The following is a 26,796-nucleotide window of genomic DNA, read 5'->3' as shown; positions in this document are numbered from 1 at the left end:
GCCACCGGCCACTTTTATATATTTAGGGCCATTTAGGGCCACAGCTAAACTACTTTACAAGATAATGTAAAATTAACTACAAGATAATGTAAAATTAACCATTATACCTATATACAAAAGTAAAGTCCTACTTTTACTAAATGCCTAATATCAAACAGTTAAAACAACCTTACATGTCAATGTAAAATTAACCAAAATCGTTCTTCATATTACAAAGTTGTAGTACAGTGTTGTAGTATTGTACTTTCATTGATTAAAAGTTTGAAAATGTATTAAGCACAACGCCAATGTCACTACTCCAACTTTGCTCGTTTCCGCAAATTTGGCCTCGCTTTGCGGTCACATTCAACCACTTGAAGAAGATTTTGGAAGTGGTCTTCTCTTCTTGCAGTTGAGACAAAATCAGTTGCGAGCTTTACTGCTCTCTCCGCAGGGTCATTCACAACATTAAGCCCATCCACAATGGACTTGGCTGCCTTGAAGTGCTCATTGTTCTGCCAAGTGTCAACATCCTCTGTTAGGAAGGTCATATCTAGGTGAAGAAGGTTTACTGTAAACCACGAGTCCTCGTTCACAAGATCAGCCAGGGTTGTCGCTTCTGTAATTTTTGGAAATGACGGTTTGCCATATCCAGAACCGTAGCGGTGTTTTGGAGTGCTTGGCATTTCATCTGGTTGTATGGCCAGTAACACATCTGCAAGGGCACGACGATCCTTTTGAGGAATTGCATTGCTGAACAGTGCCAAAACAACCAGTTCTGGGGTTAAATACCACAAATGTCTATCAAAGGCTTTCACAGCGCTGACTGAAATGGTTGAGTTGACAGCTTTATAGTTGAGCAGAGTCTTGTAAAAGCACAAATCAAACCATGGGGCATTTGAAGCAGACTGACATATGAGCCACCAATCACAATAAATATAAACAACAAAAACAACAAACTCCTTCAGTTTTTTCTGTTGATGTTGTGTTGTTACAGTTCGTCGAGGTAGTAGAGAAATTTGCTCTTCAAGTAGGCATATTTTGATGGAATAAAGAATCTTTGACATCCACCTTGCTTTATGCATGGCCCCTGGTCTGTGGAGTGTTCCTTGTTTTGTGACATCATCATCGAGGACTACCTGGCAGAGTTGTGCCATTTCCTTGTAGTCTTCCCTACAGTATGAAGCGCTTGTGCGGATTGTGCTTAAAACCTTGTTTTTGCAGGATAAAAGCAGCTGTTGTGCATAGTCATTGTACATGGAAATGTCAATTTTGGTTAAACTTTCATTCTCTGCATGCGATATGCGTTCCCAATTCTTCTGGAATTTTTGGAACAAAGATACTTCTGGAGACTTTGATGCCTCAATTTTGAGAACGTCAAACACATGATCCAGGATTACCTCTCCAACATGATGGCGACATGCACACCACAGAAGAGCACGGTCCAGTTTTGATTGAATGGTAACACAGGCAGCTGTAACGTGTCCAGTGTTTGATGCTGTTGTGTCAAAACATAAGTTGACAACTGATTGTTTGCACTTCCATGAATGTAGATACGTGTAAGTGTGCTCGGCAATGATGTCACCTGATGACCTATCACTTCCAGGAGGATATCTAGCCACCCCCAGTAGCTTTACATCAGTGGCATTCCCAACCAACACTGGCAATCTTTCTTCCTTGACATTCTTGTTTGTGAGCGTTGGTATCTGCTTGCCATCCCAGTGAAGTGTTGCAGCTGTTGGGGCGATCCAATTTTCTTGAATATCTTTGGCGATAGCACTTGTTATTGATCGTCGAGCCTTATCAGCAGTTGAGTACGACTTGGCCACACGACGTGGATCACCTCCTGCCTCTTGAATTACAGCTTTGGTGAGCGCAACCTGTTGAACAGGAGTTATGTTTAGTCGAGTAGCAACAGACACAACTGAATGTCTTTTCAGAATATCATGAGGAATAAAGGCAGATGTACCTGCATATGTTGATCTGTGGTGACTACGCTTCCTTTGAAACTCTGGAATCGCCTCTTCTTCAGTTTCTTCCAAGCTATCTGCAGAGTCACTATCATCAGAGCATACAGAACTAATTGTCATCTCTTGTACACTGGATGATTCATGACGTTCTCGTCTTGAAGCTTCCGCTAAGAGGCGTTTTTCTTTTCTATGATCTTTATCAACTTTCTTCTTGTCAACACCACCAAATGAGGCTACTCTGTCAGATTTCATTGACTCTAAAAATACTCTATCTTCCTCATTCTTAATGTTTGTCATTGCATCTTTTGTCCATACACCAAAGGTCTTATCAAGACGTTCATTCATGGTTTGCAACTTAGCCAAAGTGCTTGGAGATTCTCGGCGAGAAACAGGTATTTGACGCAATTTGTTATTGTCATTAAGAAGGTCAAGTATTAGTTTGCAGCATTGATGGTCTGAAAGCATAGGAATATTTGCTTTAGTGTAGAATTTTTTCAGCTGGATAAGGACGATGCTGGCAGATTTCCATTTCAGTGGCTGAGTTTGTTTGCCTTCACATATTTCTTTCTGGATGTACCACATCACGCATCGAAGAACCTGCCGGCAAGTTGGGAGGCGGACTCCTGTCAATGTGTCGGAAATTGAGACTTAGGACTTGGGACTCAGAAGAAAGGAGCAACGGATATATTTATTGGAACTCGAGTACTCAAGCTTGAGGACAGCAAAGTTGCATTGAAACTCACAAGGAATGACCAACAGTACAACAAGATGCTCTGAATTAAATCAATTAAACCTTGCTTTATATAAGGAATATCAGGGGTGGGGTTAGCTCACAAGATACAGAGATAGAATGGGCTCATTGGTCCCAGAATGGGCTCATCGGTCCCCCCACCATAGTCCCATCCTGTTGTTCAGTTAGTTAGAGGAAGCTCATCAAGGCCACTCATAGGTTAACTCAGATAAGGAGATGGTCAGCCATCTGTGGCAACCTGTTTACAACTTTCTGTATAGAACTTTGGTTGAGAAAGAACAAAGGGAGGGTGAATACTCATGAATACTCATAAAAGTGTCAACATTCAGGATATTGGAAAAGTCATGAAGAGATAAGAACTGTAGCCAAGGCCAGCTGAGGAGAACTGAAAGATTGTGCCCACACAGGCTAAGAGCACACAGGAAAGAACTCCTTATTAGGATATTACACATCCTCAAAGCACAAGAAAGAACTTAAGTATTATAAAGAGTTCAGTAATAAGGAAAACAGAACATATAATTGGTTATACTTGGTAATTGGTAAAGCAGCATAATAACAAAGGGGGAGGGGCATAATAGCTCCCTACATACCGCCCTTTTGGATCTAAGATACAAAGTTATCTATGAGCCAATCAAAGGCCTTTATTTCAAAACAAAGCAGAAATGAATCAAATCAGAAAAGCCATTCAACATATCACGCGAAGGCAGCCGGTGAGCATGTCCCGCACGCAAAGCACCACACAGTACCCAGTAGGATGATTCGCGTCTGTATGTGAGTATGCACTGTAAGGCCGTAGAAGCAGGGTGAACAAATGGCATAAAGGAAAAACCTCCAAGTGAGGCAAAACAGACAGTGTAAAAGATTCACTAAACATACCACACGGATGCCTCCCAGTGAGCATGTCTCGTACCCCGTACCGCACAGCGCACTCAGCAGGAAGATCCGTGGGCGTCTGGGTGCAAGTGGGTGTTAGTGGATGTATGATGTAAGTCGGGTGTAGATGGGTGTATGAGGTGAGACCGTAGAGACATGAAGATCGAATAGCGTGTCAAATCCCCAACGAAGACCTCTGGTTCCACCGGGGTCCACACCCAGGGAGATCTCCGACCCACCCTTGGTCCACAGAGGTGCAGCCGGACTCCCCCCCAACTGGAGCTCGCCCAGGCTTCCCCAGGAGAAATCCTTGGAAATCGTCAGCGCTCAATCGATATTCATGTTCATGAGGTCTCTTACATGCTGGTGATCTGGGGAAGACACAACATCGTCAGTATCAGGTGGCTCAAACCTATGGCCATAAAACAAAGCATAACGGATTTCAAAGGAGGGAGAGCAACTTCCTTTGGGTCAAAGTCGAGATCGTCCGAGGCGATGCTGCTTCCACCGCTGTTATCCATGGACGAATCTCCAAAACAATCAGATTCGGAACTCAGAGTATCTCCAATGTTGAGTTCCTCACCATCCAGGCTTGGGTGTGCAGTTGGGTCCAAATCCCGGACTGGGTCAGTGACGTTTGACTCACTGTGAGCTTGTGAGACATAAAGGTGGGCTCGTGAAACATAAAGAGGCAAAGCCTGCATTGAGACATAATCATCAGTCGGGGACCCTTGCAAGTGGCCCACATCATCATTAGTAACATCATCAGTAACATTATTCTCAGGTGGCGTAGGCTTGCGGCGTAGGCAGCCAGCAACAGTCATAGCCGTACACATCGAGAAGAAATGAGAGGAGTCCCTTAGGAACTCGTTGACGTCTGCATGCGACGCGTTGGGGCCCAGAGGAATCGGCCTCCTGGCGGCCTGAAATGCTTCGAGGTCCGCAAATGTGTAATCGACATTATTATCAGTAATATCAACAATGGAAGAACAATCTTCGGAAGCGGAGATCTCATTGTCGCGGCCCAGTGACTCGTTCGGGTCGTCGTTCCAGGATCCGCGATCTGCAGTCACGTCGACGGCCGGAGTGTCATCTGGACCCACGGTCAGCTTGTCGGTCATCACCATGGCCTTTTCTGGTGTCGTCTTCAGTGTCCATCCTGTGGTAAACTTTCTCACACACGCAAGGACTAAAGCCTCGATTAGTACACAACAAACCACGATTCCAAGGACTATTGCCAAGGCGGTCAATATCTACTTTACTATCGTACCTGTCCATCCTTTGGTTGGCGGCTTTTCCTGCCGTCTCGTCCGCCCTTGCATTGCCCCGAGCAACGTCAGTGTCCGCCCTTTGATGGCCGCGACATTTGATCACCGCAATAGCGCGGGGAAGCAAAATGCTTTGGAGTAGCCCTCCCAATTCTACCACGCGCACCACAGCCCATATCCACCACAATTTACCTGTACCCTCTACCTATTTTAAACTACTATCCACGGGTATTCGTGAAGGGGGTCCATCTTTCCCAACCACTCCCTTCGCACCAGCCACTCCACGTTGTCCATAAACCTCTGAGACACACACACAACCTGTCCATTTCACAGTGAGGTGGGGTGCAGATCAATTCTGAAATAACAAAGAGGGTTTTGTCTGAAATTCGTCTCATGAAAACCCATCCAAGAGTCCAGTGTGACAGACAGACAGACACATAGACACACAGAAAACCCCAGGTACACATTCAAACCAGCTTGTCCCCAGATCCACAAATGTTCACTTTCTCACATTATAATCCCCTTATTTCATTTCCTGTGCAAATTAAACCGACAGTTCAACCAAGGTCGCAGCACGAGTCGGGCCTGGTGTGGGAGTGAACCAGATAAGACTTTGGCTGAAATGTACGCTGGCCCGACCAAGCCCGTTTAAAGGAAACGCATGTTAAATGCAGTGAATTTTCTTCTACAAATGGCAAAATGAAATTGGACGTAGCTTTTTAAAGCACTTTTGACAATTTCCACTTTGGACTTTTGGTCCAACCACCACTTTTGGTTTTGGTCAAACTTTTGACTTTGTCCAATTTCCAGCTAACGTTAACCTTTAATTTAAACCAAATTGCAACTGAAGTTATTTTCCTGAACCCAGGCAGTTACATACAGTTACATACATCCCTGCTCATGCCACACAAGACAACAGGTGATCCACTTTCAACAGATACCACATCACACAGAAACCTTTGGCAATGCAACAACCGAACTTCCAAAAACAACAACAAAACATCCAATCCACCTCAATGGCTCACCTAGCAGCTCATTGTGTCCCTGTCTATCTCTTCTTGCATCTACACTGTTCACAGCAAGTCCAATTCGTCCTTTAAGTCACATGTACCCAGAGTATATGAAACAACCACTCAAACTTAATCCAGCTACACATACCGTTTTCCCAAAAACTCACAGAGCAGTCCAAATCCAGACCAGTCATGCATTTACATGTAAATATTAGGTATAGTATCTAAAATTAAACAAATGGTCGACTTCCGGCTCACAGATGAAAAGCTTGTATCTTTAAGATTGATCTAAGCTTCCAACATTTCAAATCGTCACTTGAAACATCAGCTTATATCAAAAATACTTGCTCATTCCTGGAATCGCACGTTCAACCCTTTGTGTCATGACACAATATCTATTTAAATAACTATTTTCCATTTATACATTCATAGAAATGTTAGCGTCGGTCACAATCCACATGGATTGTAGCTGTCAGCGAGCGAGCCATCCATTCCATACAAGTTATTTCACACAACCATTCTCCATACACCTGGGTTTGCACACCTGTGCCCACACACTGACTCCAGGCTTCTTCATTCAATACAATGCACTCACCTCCACTCACAATACTCTGCTCAATAGACAATACTCTTCTACACACACACACAGCATCATTTGATCTAACTACTCCCTTCTGAAACATGCGCTTTGCAGTCACCCCTTATATTATTGCGCTCCCCCATCACTACAATACTCGGAGCACACTGACGTCATCTCCCATTTTCCCCGTCCCATATGCACTAGACTATAGGAATTAAAATTAAAATTGAACATAAATCCACAACAACTTAAATCAACATAAAACCCAGCGGTTTTATCAACAGCCCAGCCACTTTCCTTGTTCGCTCTCCTTCTGTGGAACTGTAACCTTTGCCACTTTGTTGTCTTTTCTCTGCCAGTAATACAAACCGAAGCACACCTTTGTCTGCACATGTACTTTAACCATAATTATATGAGACCCAACACCAGGAGTGCTCCCTGGAGCTGCCATAACTCGCCTTCACACCCCATCCAACCACATATCTCACTCAACCTTGCCAAAATCCAATCTATTTACCTTTGTTGCACACAACATCTGTCCCCCATTGCCCATCAAAAGTGCCCACTCCACAACCCACAATTTTCTCAGGGTACACACCTGTCTTTACTGTCGAAATCCATGTTTCAGAAATATAACTCCATGGCCTGCTAGACAGCCAGACAGACACAACAATGAAACTATAACCTCCATTCTCCTTCCATAGTGAGTTTGTACCCCAATTTGTCTTGTCGATTTGTTCCATATTATTCCCATATTTTCCTATTCCCCTTCCAATGGAACGTAAATCATGGAAGTAAGTTACCAAAAGAACTCCCCTCCAGGCCAAAGGTGTGTATTTCACACCTCTACGGCATTTCACACCATGACATAATTTTAATCTTTCTCATTACACAGCTCATTGGCTCCCATGTCCTGTCAAGCCATGTGCAGCTTCACAATAACAAACCACCATTAACCTACCTCCCCCTGTTATTTATTTATTTTTCGTAAATAAACAAATAAACAAGAAAATAACCTAGTCTGTTTATTGAAAATAAAAAGTTCCCATATGTCTTTCCCTGTAACACTCACCACGGGTGTGCACTCCCGCAAATACCCCCACTCGCGTGCTCCGATGTGCCCCCTCGCACACTTGCCACAACATAAAACTCCCATTTACTGGATTAAACCTTGGCCCTCCGTGAAATCACACCACAGACTTACGATCAGACAAACAGGCAGACACGTCTTTCCTCCATGACATCATACATTGGGACCTTGTCAGTCGGATCACAGGCCACAGGAGAAATACAAAAACCTCCAACCTACTCTCCAACACCGTCAGGTTGGAGAAAATATCCGAGTAAGTGTTTCTACGCCCCCTTAACTATTTCTAAGCTTTCTATGCAACCTTTTAAAACTCACAATAGTTCAATTTCAGCAAGATTTTCTTTACTATTTTCCCACGTCATTCATGCCTAATACACCTCACACATCCATACATACAGCACAAGTAGCCAATACCAATCAATACAAGAAACCCTTTCATGCGTCAATGACACATGGCACACACAATGGACACAAATACATACTTCAATGACAGACATCCATATATACATTTATTGATTCATTCATATACCAATGAGTCTCTCGGACGTCGCGCGAACACCGGATCGACTCCAACCATGCACCTCCAACAGCCACTCCCCTGCCAACCTAGGCAACGCATTTTAAATCATGCGTTTCCCTATACATTCTCCATACCACGTGACTGACAAGCCAGCTCGCATTTCAAACCACTGCGCACATTCAGCCGTGTGAACAGTCGCAAAAATTCACAGCACAACGACCGGAGTGGGTCGTGTACAACGCCTTATGTCTCAATCATTCAAAAGAAAGGGGATTCTTAGACCGGGGTGGAAAGGGTGAGTTGGGGTGAAAAGGGTGGGGCAGGGAGGGTGGTGTTGCCTGGAACCCCGGGACAGAGCTCAGGGCTGGGAGGGTAGGGGTTTGGTATCTGCCTGACCCTCCCACGGGGACTTGACTTTCAACGAGCGGCATCAGTCACTCGTTAGCCTGCCTCTCTATTTCCTTAACCGCTTCATCCTGCATTTTATTCACCTGTTTCCTCAGGCCCTTGAGTTTTAATACCTCACCGGCCAGGCTGGCCTGTTTCGATCTTGCCTGTCACTTCATCGCTTCTTCCTTCCATCAACCAAAGACTTTCCAATAGTCAGGTGGGAAGTGTTTCGTGTCCTGTTCTAACTTTTCTAATGCCCCATACAACACGTCCAATTTTTCCAGCGCAAAAGACCCTCCTTTGGGCCACGGTTCACCTAGATCCTTAGTCAGCGCAACCCATGACTTCCCTGGTCTCGCAGCATCATAGCCATACCTCCGAAACATGAAAAATGCTGGGGTATTTCTAAGAGGTTCACCTGCCTTTACAGTCTTATTACCCATCCAGTTCCCCATCCTAGGAAAATTTAGTTTACCGACGTAGCCTTGTACTCGTGAGGTTCGTCCGCCTCGCGTTCTACCTAACTCTGAAAGGCTCGTAGCCTTGTGTACCCGTGAGGTTCGCCCGCCTCGCGAAGTACGGCCTTCTACCTAACTCTGAGAGACCCGTAGCCTTGTACCCGTGAGGTTCGCCCGCCTCGCGAAGTACGGCCTTCTAACCTACCCTTACTGTACTCTCCTGGCGTCCTACGCCCTTATAATACTTCTAATCTTACTTATAATTCCGACGTCTCCCGGGTAGGCCTCGGATCGGGACACCGCCCTTATCCTTACCCTCACAACCCAGAGATCTATTACCCCTTAACCTCGGGCGCCCAACGTGGGCACCCCCCTTACGTAACGTTACCCTGACGAGTCCATAAACAGTCAGTTGCTCCGGGACCCAAGCGGTCCGTATTTAAATTTAGGTTCGTGGATCAGGTTCGAGCAGGGAACGGAACAAACGGCATCCGAGCAAGAGAGTGGGTTACAATTTGGACTGACCCCCAGGCTACAAAGAAAAAACAAAAGAAAACCCACAGCTCACCTGACCCGGATCAATTGCTAGCTGGTCTCACCACTCACTTGCCTGGGACCGCGTCCCGGACTGCACAGACTGATCCCACCGCTGCCACCAGTTGTCGGAAATTGAGACTTAGGACTTGGGACTCAGAAGAAAGGAGCAACGGATATATTTATTGGAACTCGAGTACTCAAGCTTGAGGACAGCAAAGTTGCATTGAAACTCACAAGGAATGACCAACAGTACAACAAGATGCTCTGAATTAAATCAATTAAACCTTGCTTTATATAAGGAATATCAGGGGTGGGGTTAGCTCACAAGATACAGAGATAGAATGGGCTCATTGGTCCCAGAATGGGCTCATCGGTCCCCCCACCATAGTCCCATCCTGTTGTTCAGTTAGTTAGAGGAAGCTCATCAAGGCCACTCATAGGTTAACTCAGATAAGGAGATGGTCAGCCATCTGTGGCAACCTGTTTACAACTTTCTGTATAGAACTTTGGTTGAGAAAGAACAAAGGGAGGGTGAATACTCATGAATACTCATAAAAGTGTCAACATTCAGGATATTGGAAAAGTCATGAAGAGATAAGAACTGTAGCCAAGGCCAGCTGAGGAGAACTGAAAGATTGTGCCCACACAGGCTAAGAGCACACAGGAAAGAACTCCTTATTAGGATATTACACATCCTCAAAGCACAAGAAAGAACTTAAGTATTATAAAGAGTTCAGTAATAAGGAAAACAGAACATATAATTGGTTATACTTGGTAATTGGTAAAGCAGCATAATAACAAAGGGGGAGGGGCATAATAGCTCCCTACAAATGTACCATCTGCTTCTGTAAAAGCATTGCCAAGACCAAAAATGGCACTTGCTAATCTGGTCTTCTTATCTGCCATCTGAAAGAAAATAAAGGATATTATTAGACTACTAGTATGGGACCCACGATTAGACCTCCGATTTCATTCATGTAAAAATACAAACTAATTATCAAACCATCGTTTTTTGCATATAATTGTTATATTTGTATTCCTCTCATCAAGACCTTCAATTTGATACCAAACATGACTAGGTTTGGGTGTAAAATAACAAAATCAAACATTTTTACATAGTGCGGCCCCGAAAATGGCCCTAAATATATAAAAGTGGCCGGTGGCCACCCAGGACCACCTCTGATTTCATTTATTTTTTGCATACATACTTCTACCAACAAGTGTAACATTTGAGAGAATAGACATTAAAATCCAAGAACCTAAGGGCGTTTGATGCACCCTACTGGTGGCGTCTGGTCAAATCCGTTTCTGGTGTTTGTTCCCCCTCCATCCCCTCCCTTACCTCAAACGGCTACACAGCTGACTCCGCACGTGAAAAAGCTGAATGCCTCAACTCTGTGTTTGCCTCTAAATCTTGTGTCCCAAACCCATCCCTCTCTGTACCCACCATACCCAGTCGTACCCTGCTGCTCCTGGACTCCGTGTCCTTTCCTCCTGACAAGGTGGAAAAGTTTCTGTCAACCCTCGACTCTGATTCTGCAACTGGACCCGACGGCATCAGCCCACGGGTCCTAAAATCCTGCTCTGCTGCTCTATCTCACCCTCTCTCTGTTCTCTTCACCCTCTCTTTTGCTCAAGGTCAACTGCCATCTGCTTGGAAATCAGCCAACATCACCGCTTTGCACAAAAAAGGTGCAAAAACAGATCCTAGCAACTACAGACCAATCAGCCTTCTCCCAATTATCAGCAAAGTCATGGAATCCATCATTGCTTCTGATATGAAATCTTTCCTCTTCTCAAATGGCTTGATCTCTGATCATCAATTTGGTTTCAGACCAGGTCACTCTACTCTGGACATGCTGCTTCTGCTGTCTCAACAATGGATGGAGGTCCTCAATGCCAAACAGGAAATTAGAGCTGTCTCCCTCGACATATCACGTGCCTTCGACACGGTCTGGCACCCCGCTCTGCTCACCAAACTCTCCTCCTTTGGTATCCATGGAAATCTCCACGCATGGCTGGCGGACTTCCTCTCTAGTCGTCGTCAACGTGTGGCCCTGAATGGGTTTCTCTCATCTACTCTTCCTGTTCAGGCTGGAGTTCCCCAAGGCAGTGTTCTGGGCCCCGTGCTTTTTCTGGTCTTCATCAATGATCTCTCTGACTCTCTCGAAAATCCTCTCTATCTCTTTGCTGATGACTCCACTCTCTGCCGCTCCATTCCTCTTCCCTCAGATCGGCAGTCTGCTGCCTCCTCACTCTCTGAAGACCTGGACAAAATCACAGACTGGTCAAACAAGTGGAACATGTCTTTCAATCCTGACAAATCTCACACTCTTACTATGTCTCTCCGAAAAGATCGACTGGACAACCCTCCCATCTACTTTCTCAACAATCCTCTCCAAGAAGTTCTGTCGCTCAAGATTTTGGGTCTCACTATCTGCCATGATCTTTCTTGGGAAAACCACATTTCCAAGCTGGCCTCCAAAGCCAGTCGCCGACTGGGCATCCTCCGTCGTGCGAAGTCCTTCCTCGGCACACCTGAGCTCCTCACCACATACAAGGCTTTCATCCGCAGCTCAATGGAATACTGTTCTCCCCTATGGGCCGGTGCTCCTGCCTCACACCTAGCTCGGCTTCACGCTGTTGAAACCAAAGCTTTCAGAATTATTGGAATCTCCCGCGATGAAGCTATCTCTGAGGGCCTTTCACTCACTCACCGCAGGCAGGTAGGTGGTCTTTCTGTCTTCTACCGACTCCTCTCCGGCCTTGCACCCCCAGCTCTCTCTGTGCTCTGTCCCCCAAATATTCCTACAGGTCGCACAAGATCTGCCAGCAACCCTCTGATGGTTAAACTGCCGAAATCTCGGCTCTCCGCTCACCTTCACTCTTTCATTCCTCTTTTCTCCCGCCTCTGGAACAAACTACCTCACTCCCTTCAATCCCACTCCTCCCTCCAGGTCTTTAAAACAGCTGTTCACCACCATCTCTTATCTTCCCCCATCCAAAACCTTGATCTTTTCTACCCCCGCTAATTCACCCCAGATCCACCTTGTTTGAAATTCCAACTTCTTTCCTGGAAGTCCTGGCAGTGTCCATATGTTTTATACCTCTCCCACTGCCCCCTTCCCACGCCCCCCCCCCCCCCCAAAGCCCTCGCCCTCTCTCAGATCTCTCGATGTCTCCATGTCTCTCGGTCCCTGCTCTCAAATGTTGTGTTTGTGTCCTTCCCCCTCTCTCCCCATCTTGTCTACCGCTCCCTATGTTATATGTTTTATGTGTCGGTTTGTCTTTCTGTGTGATTAATGTTCGCTCTTTCACGAGCCTCGATCTTGTATACAAAAAAAAAAAAAAAAAAAAAATAAAAAAAAATAATGAGAATGAAATGAATTGCAAGAACATCAGTAGACAGAACATCAATTGCAAGAACATCATCAGCATCAGTTCCAAACATGATGGGTTTCCAGCATCACAAGTCATTGGGTCAGTTGGGAGTGCTAATCAGGCCAGCCCAATACGAATGAATGAATGTTATCAATGGAAAGCTGAGAAGGGTAAGTTAACCGCCATGTGAAGCGAGGCCGGGCTGACGTTGTGTCAGCTCTTTGTCAGAATAAAAACGAGGAATTTGACTCATTTCTCCACCGAAGGGCATTGTCAACCACACCTCGCTTCTCACGGTGGTTAATACTCTTATCGGCTTTTCTTTGATAAAATCCATTGATCCACTTGTACACAAATGCAGACCGACCCTAGCCTTCATCACCAGGATTTCCTATTTCAATTTCATCCCAATGCTCATGTCCTTGTAATATATGGAAAAAGTAAACAAATCCTCAAAAAGTGCTTATTCTCCATGTGCAAGCTCCCCCATAATCATCAGATTGCTGGAGAGGAACAAAAAATAGCCAGAAAATGCCGGTGAAAGTGAAATAAGCCGAATTTCAATCGGTGATAATTGCATGTCCTCATTATCCTAATTTTTCATGAATCGTTCCTTCCATTAAGGAATGCACCACAATGCAGCTTCCACGAATTTACCAGTAATAGTAGGAGACCAGCCTGTAGGTCCCGTGACCAAATTCTGGGAACAAAGGTTTGAAAGTGTTTTTGTGTTCCCTGATGAATACTGAACAATTTTGACTTGGGCTGCCCCCTTGAAAATGTCAGGCATTTCCGGGAAGGGTCAACAAAGGTCAAACAGGGGTCAAAATTCAAATATATTCCAATCGTGTCGATATGCATATCAAATTACTCGTCTAGTCATGAGGATTCCAAAAATGTATAGTTTGTTATACCTCCGACCTTAAATGAGGGCGCTATGGTGAAACACGTCGAAAGGTCAACGCACTTTTGACTGGCGGTCAAATTCACCAACACAGTTAACATTGTCCGATTCTAATGATTTTAGTGTCTAATAATATGTTTTCTGACATGGCAAATTCAAATAAGCAACTTTTAAAAGTAAAGGTGGTTGCCATAACCTTGAAATTTCAAAATGGCTGGCAAAAGGGCTACTGAAAGACTTGAATCAGGATCCTTGGCCAACAATAACACAGTTATTTCTAAACACATTGTCCAATGATGCTTATATTGCTTTATTGCCCAGTTCATCATCCTACTCAGTGTCATATCCATCAGAATCAGAGTCAGAATCACTGTTACAATCACTAGTATCTGAATCTGTGTCAGAGTCTACAGTGCGGTTTGTTCTGGCATCACGTAGACGTTGAGGTAGTGCCGGCTGTGAATACCGTATTGGCAAACATTTGCCCTCTCTCAAGCTCCAACCATGCTGAAGGGGAGATGATGGAGCATCTGGATTCATAAAGTTTAACATGATGAATGCCTGATAGTTGGCCCGTGTTACCTTCAAATTATGTGAATCTGTATCAGGAGGAATCCTGAGAGTCGATTTCCTCTTCATCCCCTCCCACTTTTTGGCCCGAGCTTCTGCGAGTGTCGCTTGATTTATCCTTGTATATGTATTTGATGGTATACTGCTCTAGCTGTTTAAGAGTTTGTGATGTCACTGGGAGACATTTCCCAAGCCCTCTAAGTAGCTCTCGTGCCTCTTCTGACTTCATTGTGCTGTCAAAGACTGATGGTTTTCCACGGCCATAGAAACTGGAAATAGCATCTGCACCAGTGTGGATGTGAAATGGGATAATGATATCACTAATATCCTTATCAAGGAGTGTTGTGCAATCAATTATGCTTTTCTTCCTTTTCAGTCCTAGCATACCTTCAATTTGATGTGCCGCATACGATACTAAAACCAACACATCTGTGTCTTCTGCATCAATGACAACGGCATCTTTTACTCCCAACCAACTTTCTTAGTTGGGAATATATGTACAACAGAATGGTGTCTGCTTCCATATGCTGACATGTCAACTCAACTACCTCCTCATCAGTGGACAAATCACTACAGCGTTCCCTCACAGAGTAAATAAATCTGGTATCTGGATGTTGGAGTAACAGGGTTTTGAACTCAGTCTTCAGAAATTGCTGCAGACGAATTTTGTTTCCTGGGTTCTTGAACATGTTGTTGAAGTGCCTAGGGGATGGCAGTTCATCATTTCTCTTGATGAAAATATTCCTGGTCCCACCAACAAAAGGCAATTCACCTGTTCGCCTTTCATGTTCACTATCTTTGATGCTGTGTTGTAGATCATATGGGTCATTTACAAATATTATCTGGGAAGCCATAGGATGGCGTTGGACAACAAGGTTAAACATTTTAGCAGCATAATCGCCCCATGTATAAGCACTTTCGTCTTGCTTCTCTCTATCCTCAGCAGACGGGGTTGATAGCCTCCAAATGAACCCCATATCTACTAGTGCAATGTATCTATCCCGGAACTCCAGTTCAATAAAGTTGAACTTTTGTGCCAGTTTACATTTTTGCCCTTTGCGCATTGTTCCATTTACATTGAAGATGGGGAGACACTCTTCTGTCACACGGTATTCCATAACTTCAGATAGCACTAGACCATCATCTAACTCTTGTGCCAAAGTGATGATCTCGGCCATGGCTTTGTTTTCCATAGCATCTGTTTTTGTGACCTTCTGTTTTGATGCGTCTTTGATAACTGGTGGTTTGCTGAAGCTGTGTCTGCTGTTTCTGTGTATGGTTGCATCAAACTGTTTATCACCAGAGAACTTGCGCTCTTTGAAGAATGATTGCACTAGAGTCTCCCCATCCTCATGTGCTGAGTCAAAGTCTTTGACAAGTGCATCTGATGCGACCATTCCTGACTGGAGCGACCTCAAGATAGGCTGTGTAAGGTCGAATGGGTCACAATCAAATTCCGTGATGCAATTGTCTCGATCTTGTACACCGCGCTCATCCAGCAACAACCTCGTTGTGGAGTTCTCTCTGTGACCTTCAGATGATTTGGTGAGGTTTGCCAATGCATGTAGTGAACTTCTAACTCTATTCACAGAGTTGACGGTTCTTGTGTGAGTCAACAACATCTTTTCATTTTTTAAGATGCGCTTCCAACCTGCTTTCATTTTCGAACCTTTATTCATGGTCATTTCTATCCAGAGATCCAGGGGTAAGCACGAGTACGGTTTCCCGGTCATTGATTGCGCGAATAGGCCATCTCGCATGTACCTCTCTTTTTCTTCGGGGAGACTGCTAATCTCAAGCCAGAATTCTACAAGCCATCTGCTGTATTTATCATTGTCGTATATCCGCAGCCATGGCATCATCATTCGGAGGGATGCTTTGAATGAATCCCAATCCTGTGTCCTCAGGGCGTATATGTTCATGATCAGTATTTCAACCATTTCCATAAAGCTCAACCAGAACCTTGCCATAGGGCTGTCTGATTTCCCAACACTCTCAAATGCTCTTTCTACAAAGGACTTGAACTCTGCATCCATCAGGAAATCATCTGCGATGGCCTGTAATTGTTCTTTTGAGCTATTGGGTGGACTTCTAAGAACTTCCAACTTTGATTTGAGCTCCGATGATAGCTTGTCCCTCGCTGACCCCGCGAAAAATAATCCTGCGAATGAGCACCTCATACATAAGTGAAAGGCACCTTATGCCTCTGTTGTAGTGTTTACCACGAAGTGCTTGGTCAACTGATCCTTCTGAAATTATATCGCCTGCCACAAGAATTTCAGATAAACCTGAGCCATGGAACCGCTTGTTTATCGCCGATATGAAGGAAATGTGAGCGTGGAATGGACCCAAGAATGGAAGGATAAGTTGAAATTTCTCAGGATTCTCATTTTTCAGCTGGACAATAAGGGCATAGACTGGTTGGTCGCCTACCAGCTGAATAAATGGCATTGACTTGCACTCGGCTGCGGTGACCATGCGACACATAACCTCGTGAACCACTGACTTCTGAGGTGGCTTTGGAAATGTCAGAAAATAGTATGCTGTACTTTTCACCACATACTCATGGATATTAGCCTGGAACCCAGTGAAACTTCCAACTTTCTGTTCATCAGCTGGTATGCTCTTCCCTGCAATATCCAGACGGGCCAACACGTGCATAACACCTCGCTTTCTTTGCTCATCACTTGTTTGAAGTGAGATATCAATTTCCTGACGAACTGCTGGCTGGCCACGTTTGACTGTTTTGTAAGGATGAATCTTGTGTTGCAAAGTACTTAAATCCTTCAAATCTTCAGACTTGGTCAATTGAAGTATAGGACGACCCTCCTCTGAGTCCATTGATGTAACATCATCAGGTTGTACAAACATAACATTGGTCCGGTGAGATGTATCGGCCCCTGTCAATGTATCATCTTTGAAGTCATCGTTATCTAGGATACCTGTTCCTGGAAAACCATCTGCTAACTCGTCAGGACAAGCAACATTTGCTTTGATATCATCCATGGCCCAAGCTTCATACAGAGCAAGAACATCTTTGTAACTTATTCCAAGAGCAAATTTTTTCAAGATGTCAATGATTTCACGACTCCGAGTTAATCCATGAAGAGTCACTGATAACTTTGTTTGGAAGGATGTGCGTTTGCCGGTGATGAACGAAAACAACAGGGATGCCAAAGCAGCAATTTGTGGATCATGACATGCTTCAGTAAAGTCATTGGAATCAGGATCCTTGAGCCATGTCAAAAGTTGGCGCAAAAGTTCATGGGGTTCTTCAATATTTTCAAGCTCATCAACACGGAGAGGCCAAGATAAACCCACTTCTTCTGTAAACTTCTTTCTCAGATGCCTTGCAACATTGTTTAGTAACTGTTCATCACTTATTCCCCAAGAATAAATGGCTGCTTCAATGTAACTTCCACCAGCAGATGCATCATAGACAATTGTGCTCTAGTTCTTGTGGAAACGATCATGGAATCCAATGTTGTCTTTGAATTCATTTTGAAGCATTTGTTTTATAGTGCTGGTTTTCATCACAGTTTCAAAACCAAAGTTTGCACTCATTTGGTTATAAATCAACCAGACCCTGTAATGTTCTTGGCTCATTCATCTCCAGCACAACTGTACGGACATGCCTAAAAAACATCTGTCTAACCTCTGTAAGTCGCACGTTCTGTAAGTGCATTCGGTCACCAGATGAATCAGAATGTTTGTAGTGAGGCTTCACATACTTCATCCAGCAGGAACGATGATAGCGTATTTCTGACGCAAAGGGATCAGGGGTAGAATCTATGACAGTTAAAATTCTTTCTCTCATCTGGTCATCTTCCAAGTGTATTGTATGTGACTTGAAGGTGTTCCACGCATTCAACTGTTGGATAATACATAATGTTTTGGAATTTTTCAAGTCTTCTGGTTTCATACACCAAATGCACAGATTCTTTTCATGAAGGAGACCTGTGCTACGTGAAGATCGTCCAGCTTGCTGCTGGTCTTTTGCATGCGTTTCTTGTGTGTCCACTGTTGTTTCTGTTCTTGATCTCTTTTACTTAATGCTTGTTGAAGTCCACGTTGAGCTGCCAATGCAGTCCTGCATGCCTTATGAAAATAGACACCATTCGGTCCTGCATCCCAATTGACTGAATCATAAACAGTTCCAAATTTATGCAACCCTTTCCAATCTTGTGCTTTGCCCTTCATGCGTTCCCATGCTTCAGGAGAAATGTTGCTTTTATCTTCATCGCATTGTTCATTACACAAATTACATAGTCCAGATATTTCCTCTCGTTTTCTTTTTCTGTTTGGTTGAGGCTTCAGTACTGGTGTTGACTTTGGTGCTGACATTGTTCCCAGAAGATCTAAAATATAAAAATACAGAGCAGATGTTAGTCTTGATCCTATGGGGATCCTAATCATATTTACTTTACATCAATACACAGAAGAAATGTTTGTAAAAATTACTAGTATGTGGACGTCATGAAACAGAACAAATGACTACCAGATATTCACAGCCCATCATCATCATTTACCTATACACTTTATATGGTACACAATATTATATCGAACATGTGCTCTAAAGAAAAATCATACACATAATTAAAAATCATTATTTTGTTTTAAAAATGGAGTGTTTCAATTGTTCGTGACGTTTCGGTGACAAACATTTAATAATTTCTTATCCATGGGTTTGGGAAAAAAATTGTTGTTTTTGGCTAATTTATGTTAACCTTTTAGCAGCCATTTTGAAATTTCAAGGTTATGGCAACCACCTTTTACTTTTAAAAGTTGCTTATTTGAATTTGCCATGTCAGAAAACATATTATTAGACACTAAAATCATTAGAATCGGACAATGTTAACTGTGTTGGTGAATTTGACCACCAGTCAAAAGTGCATTGACCTTTCGACGTTTTTGACCATAGCGCCCTCATTTAAGGTCGGAGGTATAACAAACTATACATTTCTGGAATCCTCATGACTAGACGAGTAATTTGATATGCATATCGACACGATTGGAATATATTTGAATTTTGACCCCTGTTTGACCTTTGTTGACCCTTCCCGGAAATGCCTGACATTTTCAAGGGGGCAGCCCAAGTCAAAATTGTTCGGTATTCATCAGGGAACACAAAAACACTTTCAAACCTTTGTTCCCAGAATTTGGTCACGGGACCTACAGGCTGGTCTCCTACTATAATGTCCATGGAGCCAGCCATCTCTTGTCCATGAGTGGTTGAGATGCACACGTGGCGTATCATCGGCCACAAATGATTCTTAAATTGCTATGCTCAGTTACGTTTGACATTTGCAATTGTCTGCCTCTTTCTATCCTCATGAAAACTCCATGTGCTTTACTGCATGATAGCTGTGGACGAGAAAACTCATTTGTGCTTTTATATGATTCAACCTCATTGAAGCTATAAAAAGGACCAAGTTTATTCATGTACTTGTTTTGTGTCCAGGCTTGAAGGAGAGAGAGGTCAGCAGCCCAGCTCAAACAGTGCTGGCAGTGGCACGACAGGCTGTCCACCAGTCCGTGAAGCTGACCCCACTGAAGTTGCTTGAGGGCAGCATAGGCCACAAACCCACTCGTGCACAACCCAGATCAAGCACGCTTGACTCAAACTCAAACCCATTGCTTGACAGGCGTGCCTGGGAAAACCTCATTCTGCACTTGCTGCTCGAGGGTTATCTCAAGTAAGCTAAGAGAGATGGCCTCTTCTCTATCGGGTTCTCTAAAAAGAGGGTTCTCTATCATAAATGTGCCATTGGGGACCACAAGATGATGTTTTGCCATGCTACCCCAAACCTACCAGGGAAGAATACAACTTTACACCATACTCTACCATCACATACCTATCTCCGGGATTCCGGGCCAGCAAACTTGATGACCCTGATTACAAGCTTCATGTTTGGCTTCCCTCTTTACCAGATCCAGCAAACAAACAGGTGTGTTGTCGCATTTGGGTGTTACAGAGTAAGAAGCCATCTTGGTGGTTGAAACAAATCATGTTGATTGGATCTAGAGCCATTTTGCTTCACGTTTATAACCACAGAGCAGTTTCATCAGCTAGCATTATTGTACAAGCCTTGTTTTGGGATATTTAAGATGATCATTTGGGCCCTAAGTTTGGTTACTAATAGGCCATGAGAGTGGTATTATCATGTGCTAGCTCATAACCAGATATAAACTTTGTACAACATAAAAAATAAAAAAAAAATTGCGAGTGTGGGGAAGGGAAGTATCTGTCCTGTTTTAATACTTCCATTAATACTTCCATGGATGGCTGGCTCCATGGAAGTATTAATTTATAAAGGTCCAAGCTGTGAATATTTTCAAACTCCTGCTTGAATTCCTATCTTGAGATACATAATAGATGCTTTAGTCCGATGATAGGTCCAAAGATCTTCACAAAGGCTTCCCGCTATTTTTGGTATGAGAGAAATGGAAATACATCGAGCTTGAATGATGTAGGTGACATTTGGGCCTGTCTACGGGAGGGAATGAATGAGATGATAAATGTAACTGGAACACTCTTCGACATCCCGACGTCGACCTATATGCCTCCGCCCGCATTATTACATCATTATAATACTTGTACCAAGTTTGATTTTAAATGCATTCAGCTGTTCACAAGTTATCATATTTTTACCTGATATGACTTCTGACCTTTGACTCCAAAATCTAACAAGTTAATCTTTATATCATTATACATATCTGTACCAAGTTTGAATTAGATCACTTCAGCAGTTCTCAAGTTATATACCTATTACAGACATTGAACTTTGACCACGTGACCCCAAAATCGAATCACTTCATGTTTACCTCATTATACATACCTGCACCAAGTTTGATAAAGATCCCTTCAGCTGTTCTCAAATTATCGGGGTAATGAAAATCTATCAAAGCTGGACGGACAACCTGAAAACATGATGTCGGCGGAGGCATAAACATGGCAGAATTCGTCATCTCTCTTTTTTGCCCTCCATGACAAACTCATATGATCAACCTTCTCCAATTTCTCAATTAAGTGCACCCACCCTTACTTACATAATATCGTTACGGAAACCTGATGGAGTGGGAGGGAGGAGTTGCGGGGAGGGGGCTAGGTAACGGTTGTAACATAGCCTAGTTATGTCATTAGTACATGTTTAGCGCAAGCATACAGTATCTGTGTGAAAACGGCAGGTCACGTGTCAAAGAATGCCATCAGAGATGATAATTGTAATCCCCCTTCCCTCTGTGTGTGTCTAAACACCTGCTTTTCCTACCTGCCTTTTCTAATCCCTCAAATAATTCCCTTAACTGTCTGTGTTTTAATTTCTAGAGAACTGTCCATAGGCAGCTTTGAATCTCCCTCCCCTTGAAAAAGGAGGAGGAGGGTGTCCCTTTGGAAAACGAGCGTGACGCACCTTGTGACCGCACGCACAGTAAGAAGCGTCTCAAGCCACTAGCGGTGGTGGGCACGTTGTGGGTCTGATTGGCTCGTGTGGAGAGTCAATGAGCACACGGTCGCAGGGTGCGAGACAGGGCTCCGGCATAAGAGGTGGTTGGGAGACGGCACCAAGCAAGGAGTTCAGCGTAGTTTGGAGCGGGGAGTTGGTCTAGAAATTGGAGAGAGGCAGCAGAGTCCAGGACCGTGGTGAGAGACGTCCCAGAGAAAACAGTGCCGGACAAAGCACGTGTCTGGAGAGGCCGCATGCCTGGACGCAATGCTGCATACCATCTTTATCTCCTCCGAGTGAACCCAGCACTGACCTCACACAGGCAATGTAGGGATCAGGGTCTTTCCCTTCCATGTCTCATCATTTTCCCCTCATATTTACTTTCTGTGGTACGAAAGAGTAAGGTCACCATGTTAATCCGATCGAGATATTGCGGGCATGGTTTTTTAATTTATTTAAATAATTGTATCGTTGAATTATTGTAAGATGTTTGTTTCTCTCTCTTCCTTGTCTCACATTCACCTTATACCATTTACTAAACCTGTTTCTAACCATGTGTTGCCCGAGAACACGGTTCAGAGTTTGGCATTATAACCACGCCATGAGTAAATCCACGGCTGTTGGAAATTGGCGCGAAACCCTCATTAGTTTACAAAACCACATCGGTTTGTCCTGTGTACATCCTATTAGATGGACAACTCTGATAGATTCTCAGAGTTTCTGTCCGTTATAAACAGAAGTAAAGATCTTCAGTTTTCCTGGCGGACGCCGCATGTTCTCTATAGATGGTCCATCACTGAACTGGGGATCGTGTGGGTGGCGGATTTGACTATTCCACCCAAATGTATGTTGCTTCTTTGGGGGAACACTGTCAACAGAGGAATTACTGTTTCCATTTGGGTCACAGAATAAATTATTCTTTAGGAATCACTTATTACCCCCCACCTCTCTCTCCCCCAAATCCCCTCCACCCCTGGAACAAAATACACTTTAAATTGTGGTGTCCATTGAATAATTTGATTTGAAAATACAAGTTACAAAAAAACCTTTCTTTCAAAATGTAAAAGGAGGTAGGGATGATTTGCAAACAAGGTAGGGATGGTCACAAGAGATCATCATGTAAAACCATCCCTACCTCGTTATTTGAATGGATGATGCCTGACTATTTGCAATAATAGTCTACGTTGATTGTTTCCATGTAAAAAATTAACCATGAAATATTAAACAATTACACACACACACACACACACACACACACACACACACACACACACACACACACACACACACACACACACACACACACACACACACACACACACACACACTTGTGGTGATTGTGAACTCAAATAGAGAGATGTATTGTGTAAGTTGACTGTCCCTACCTTGATTGCATTCTTTTTGGCAAATCATCCCACATCCATCTCCTTTTTGAAAACAAGTTTTTTTTTTATCACTTGTTCCTGTACTTTTTGCCGCTGCCACCAAAGGGGGGGAGGGGGGGCGGGAGGGGTGGAGATTATGTTTTCACCCATAGGCATAGTTTGACCTCTCTATTTGGGGGGGCAAGGGCTTAATATTAATAATGGGTAGCTAGGTCTGACTTCCAAAATTACCGTTTGCTGGTGTAGTTAGTGTACGTGAAATCACAAATACAGTTTATGTTCATTATTGTTACTCACGTTTAAATACGGGATGTTTTTACCTTAATTGTAAGCTACTGAAAAAAATTAAGTTGGGGGCATTACCCCTCTCTGCCCCCCAGCCAAAACTCCACCGATGTTTTCACCCCTGTCTGTTTGTTTGGCTGTGAACAGGATATCTCAAAGTTGTGGACGGATTCGGACAAAATTTGGTTGAGACGTAGGGTATGTGACAAGGACGAAATGATTAGATTTTGTTGGTGAAGATCCGGATCTGGATCTGAGAATGTTTTAAGTGATTTTTCACCATTGAGAAAAAAAAAAAAAAAACAACTATATAAAGCATGATATCTCAAGAAGTTGTGGATGGATTCGGACAAAACTTGGAAGAGTTGGGTAGGTGACAAGAACAAGCCGATTCGATTTTGGTTCAGATCCAGATCCGGCCTATCGGAGGGATACAAAACGTAAACTGTTCAGCCTGGTGGAGGTATGCGCTCTGAGTGCCGTTCTAGTTTAATATTCTTTCCATGCTGGAGTTTTATTTTGATTGCATGACAAAATAGCTTGTTGATTATGTGTGAAAATACTTTGCATTAAATGATGTTGCCATAATATCATGGGCAGCAATAATTGATGGGTTGAGCAATACAATGCATATAGTACAGTAAATAAAACCAGTGTTATAATATGTACAGTAGTTAGTCCCTGCAATTATCTTAAGAATCCAAGGTAGGAGGTAGACAGAACAATTAAAGAACTGAGTGGAAGAAGAACTTGTCACATTATTGGGCAAAGTGAGTTAGAACGAGGAACTCCACCCACAGTGTGGTAACAATCCATGTCTGTAAAAAATTTGCAGTTATTTTGTGACTTTTGTGCTTCTTCCACTCGGGTCTTCAATTGCGTGATGAACCCGGACAGATGAAGACAAACAGACATGAAAATGGTTTTCTCTTGGTAATATGCCACAATATTCTATATAAAAAGATGAAGAAGAAACTTCACAATTGGAAGAACTTTCTGCATGGTCCACCCACTCGTTTCCCTATCCCTTGCTATACATAGATATACAGTTTTGCTTACTTTGTGGAATCCTTTCAAGTTGTGAAAATTTTGACTTGTCATGTACCTTCCCACTATAAAATGTAGTAGATTCGTGACTGGTAGGTACTTTATGTTTCAAAGTTTGTATCTTGGTTGATTTTTTTTTTTTTTTTTGGGAGGATTTTTGAGGAAGATTGGAGTTGTATTAAACCTATGGAGTGCCCAGGTCATCCCTACATATAGGAAATATAGCGACTCAGATATATGGGTCCCACAACGTGAAGCCAAATCTTTTTCTTTCTATTACTGTTGAACCCACTGGCAGGAAACATGATATGCTGTCAATTGACAGTACAATTATTGTTTATATAAAACTGTCCGACCAGAATCTTTAACATTTCTTATGTATTGCTGACGGCGTTTGTCTTGATTGTATTGCCATTCTCTCTCCACAGGAAAAGAAAGGCAGCAAGCGAAAAGGACACTTTTCTGAGAACTACCGGAGCTCTAAGAAAGGCAAAGATGTGGCTGGAGACTGCACCGAAATTGTAATTATTCCTTGAGACTTCATCTAATGATATTCACATTTGTCAATAAAGCAATTTCAATCATGATGACTCTCACTCTGTCTCTCCAAAAGGACCGTCTGGCGAACCCTCCCATATACTAAACAATCCTCTTTTGGAAGTTTAGTCATTCAAACTCCTGGGTCTAGCAATCAGCCATGATCTTTCTTGGGCAAAGCACATTTCAAAGTTGGCCTCCAAAGCCATTCACCACCTGGGCATCCTGCATCATAGAAAATCCTTCCTTGACACCTGAACTATTCAGATACAAGGCTTTCATCCACAGGTTGATGGAGTACTGCTCTCCCCTCTGGGCAGGTACTGCTGCCTCACACCCTGCTCAGCTTGACGCTGTGGAAATGAAGGCCTTCATGATCATTTGAATCTCCCGCAATGAAGACGAGTTTATGCGCCCATCACTTCGCCATCACCAACAGGTCGGTGGTCTCTGTCTTCTGCCACCTAGTTTCTGGTTTTGCATCTTTGCCCTCTGTGCTTTGACCTCCCAGGTATCTGCAAGGCACACGCTGCTCACCAGCAACCCCCTCCTAGTGAAACTCCGAAAATCCAGAATATCTTCTCACCTCCACTCATTTGTTCCTCTTCTAGTCCACCTGTGGAACTAACTTCCACATTCTCTTCAATCTTTCTTCCCTCCAGGTCTTGAAGACAGCTGTTCACCACCATCTCAGATCATCCCCCATACAAAACCTTGATATTTTCTAAACCCGTTAAACCACCCGCATTCCCTGCCCCTCCCAAATTGTGCTTCTGTATCCATCTTGTCCACCCCTTGCATTCACCGCTTCCCCTCATCATTATCCACATTCCTTGTTTGTGTCCATTTGTGTCGGTTTTGGCATTTCCCCTTCTCTTTCTGCTGTTCATTTTGTTATATTGCATTATGATCTGTTCTGTGTTCTAGCTCTTCGAGGATCCTTGACTATGTACGAAAAAAGGGGGGAAAAAAAGTTACAAAAAGCAAGTAAATGAACGTGTATTGGATACCTGAGCAATCCACACAGCGATGTTGAACAATGTGGGACTTCAAGTAAACCGGCCAGCAGACCTACCTTTGTATACCGATATGTACCACATTTGATTTAGGTCTCTTCAGCTGTTCTCAAGTATCACATTTTTACCTGACATGACCTCTGACACCAAAATTGAATCATTTAATCTTTGCATCATAATACATACTTATACCAAGTTTGGGCAAAATCCCATCACTGGTTCACAAGTTAGCTTGGTAACATAATTTTTACCTAATGTGACCTGACATTTGACCTCTTGACCCCATAATCTAATCAGTTAATGTTTGCATCATTATACATACTTGCACCAAGTTTGACTTTCATCCATTCAGCAGTTAAGTTATCGCGGTAACGAAAACCTCTCACGGACGGACACACGGATAGCTGTATGGACAACCTGAAAACATAATGCCTCCGACAACTTGGCGGAGGCATAAAAATACCCAAACAACAGCCTTGGATGTTTATTTATGGGATAGACAGCAGAGGTATGACTGGTTTACAAACTGAGGCTGTTTGCTATCCATGAATGAATGATCAATGCAACTTGAAACACTGTCCACTTAAGGCAGATTCCGTACCACCGAGAATGCACTTCATGTGAGAATGAGCCGAACATTGGAAAAAGTATAAATTAAATAAAACAAATAATGAACCAAACGTTTGTCAGATACAAACAGCAACCACAAGAATCGCAACGTTTCAGCTGAACACGTTAAAAAAATATATCGGGTCATTAAACAACTGCTTTCTTCCAGGGATAACATCACAACTCAGAGT

The 26,796-nt window shown here is 43.4% G+C and overlaps 1 protein-coding gene across 2 annotated transcripts in view; it reads left to right on the top strand.

The window, feature by feature from the left end:
- Positions 1-25,030, top strand: part of LOC137411545 (ATP-dependent DNA helicase Q1) — a 45,502-nt gene extending 20,472 nt beyond the window's left edge. For both annotated transcript variants that reach the window (XM_068096863.2, XM_068096864.2), the window contains 3 exons: positions 19,743-19,977; positions 20,097-20,229; positions 24,872-25,030. In XM_068096863.2, the coding sequence (XP_067952964.2) occupies positions 19,743-19,977; positions 20,097-20,229; positions 24,872-24,979 (476 nt within the window). In that variant the 3' untranslated portion in view covers positions 24,980-25,030. The remainder of the gene's footprint in view (positions 1-19,742; positions 19,978-20,096; positions 20,230-24,871) is intronic.
- The last annotated feature ends 1,766 nt before the right edge of the window (positions 25,031-26,796 follow it).

The sequence above is a fragment of the Myxine glutinosa genome, chromosome 7 (assembly GCF_964187855.1).
Source record: "Myxine glutinosa chromosome 7, kmMyxGlut1.1, whole genome shotgun sequence".
Taxonomy (NCBI): Eukaryota; Metazoa; Chordata; class Myxini; order Myxiniformes; family Myxinidae; genus Myxine; species Myxine glutinosa.
The sequence above is the reverse complement of the archived record's forward strand: the minus strand, read 5'-3'. Positions and strand labels throughout refer to the sequence as shown.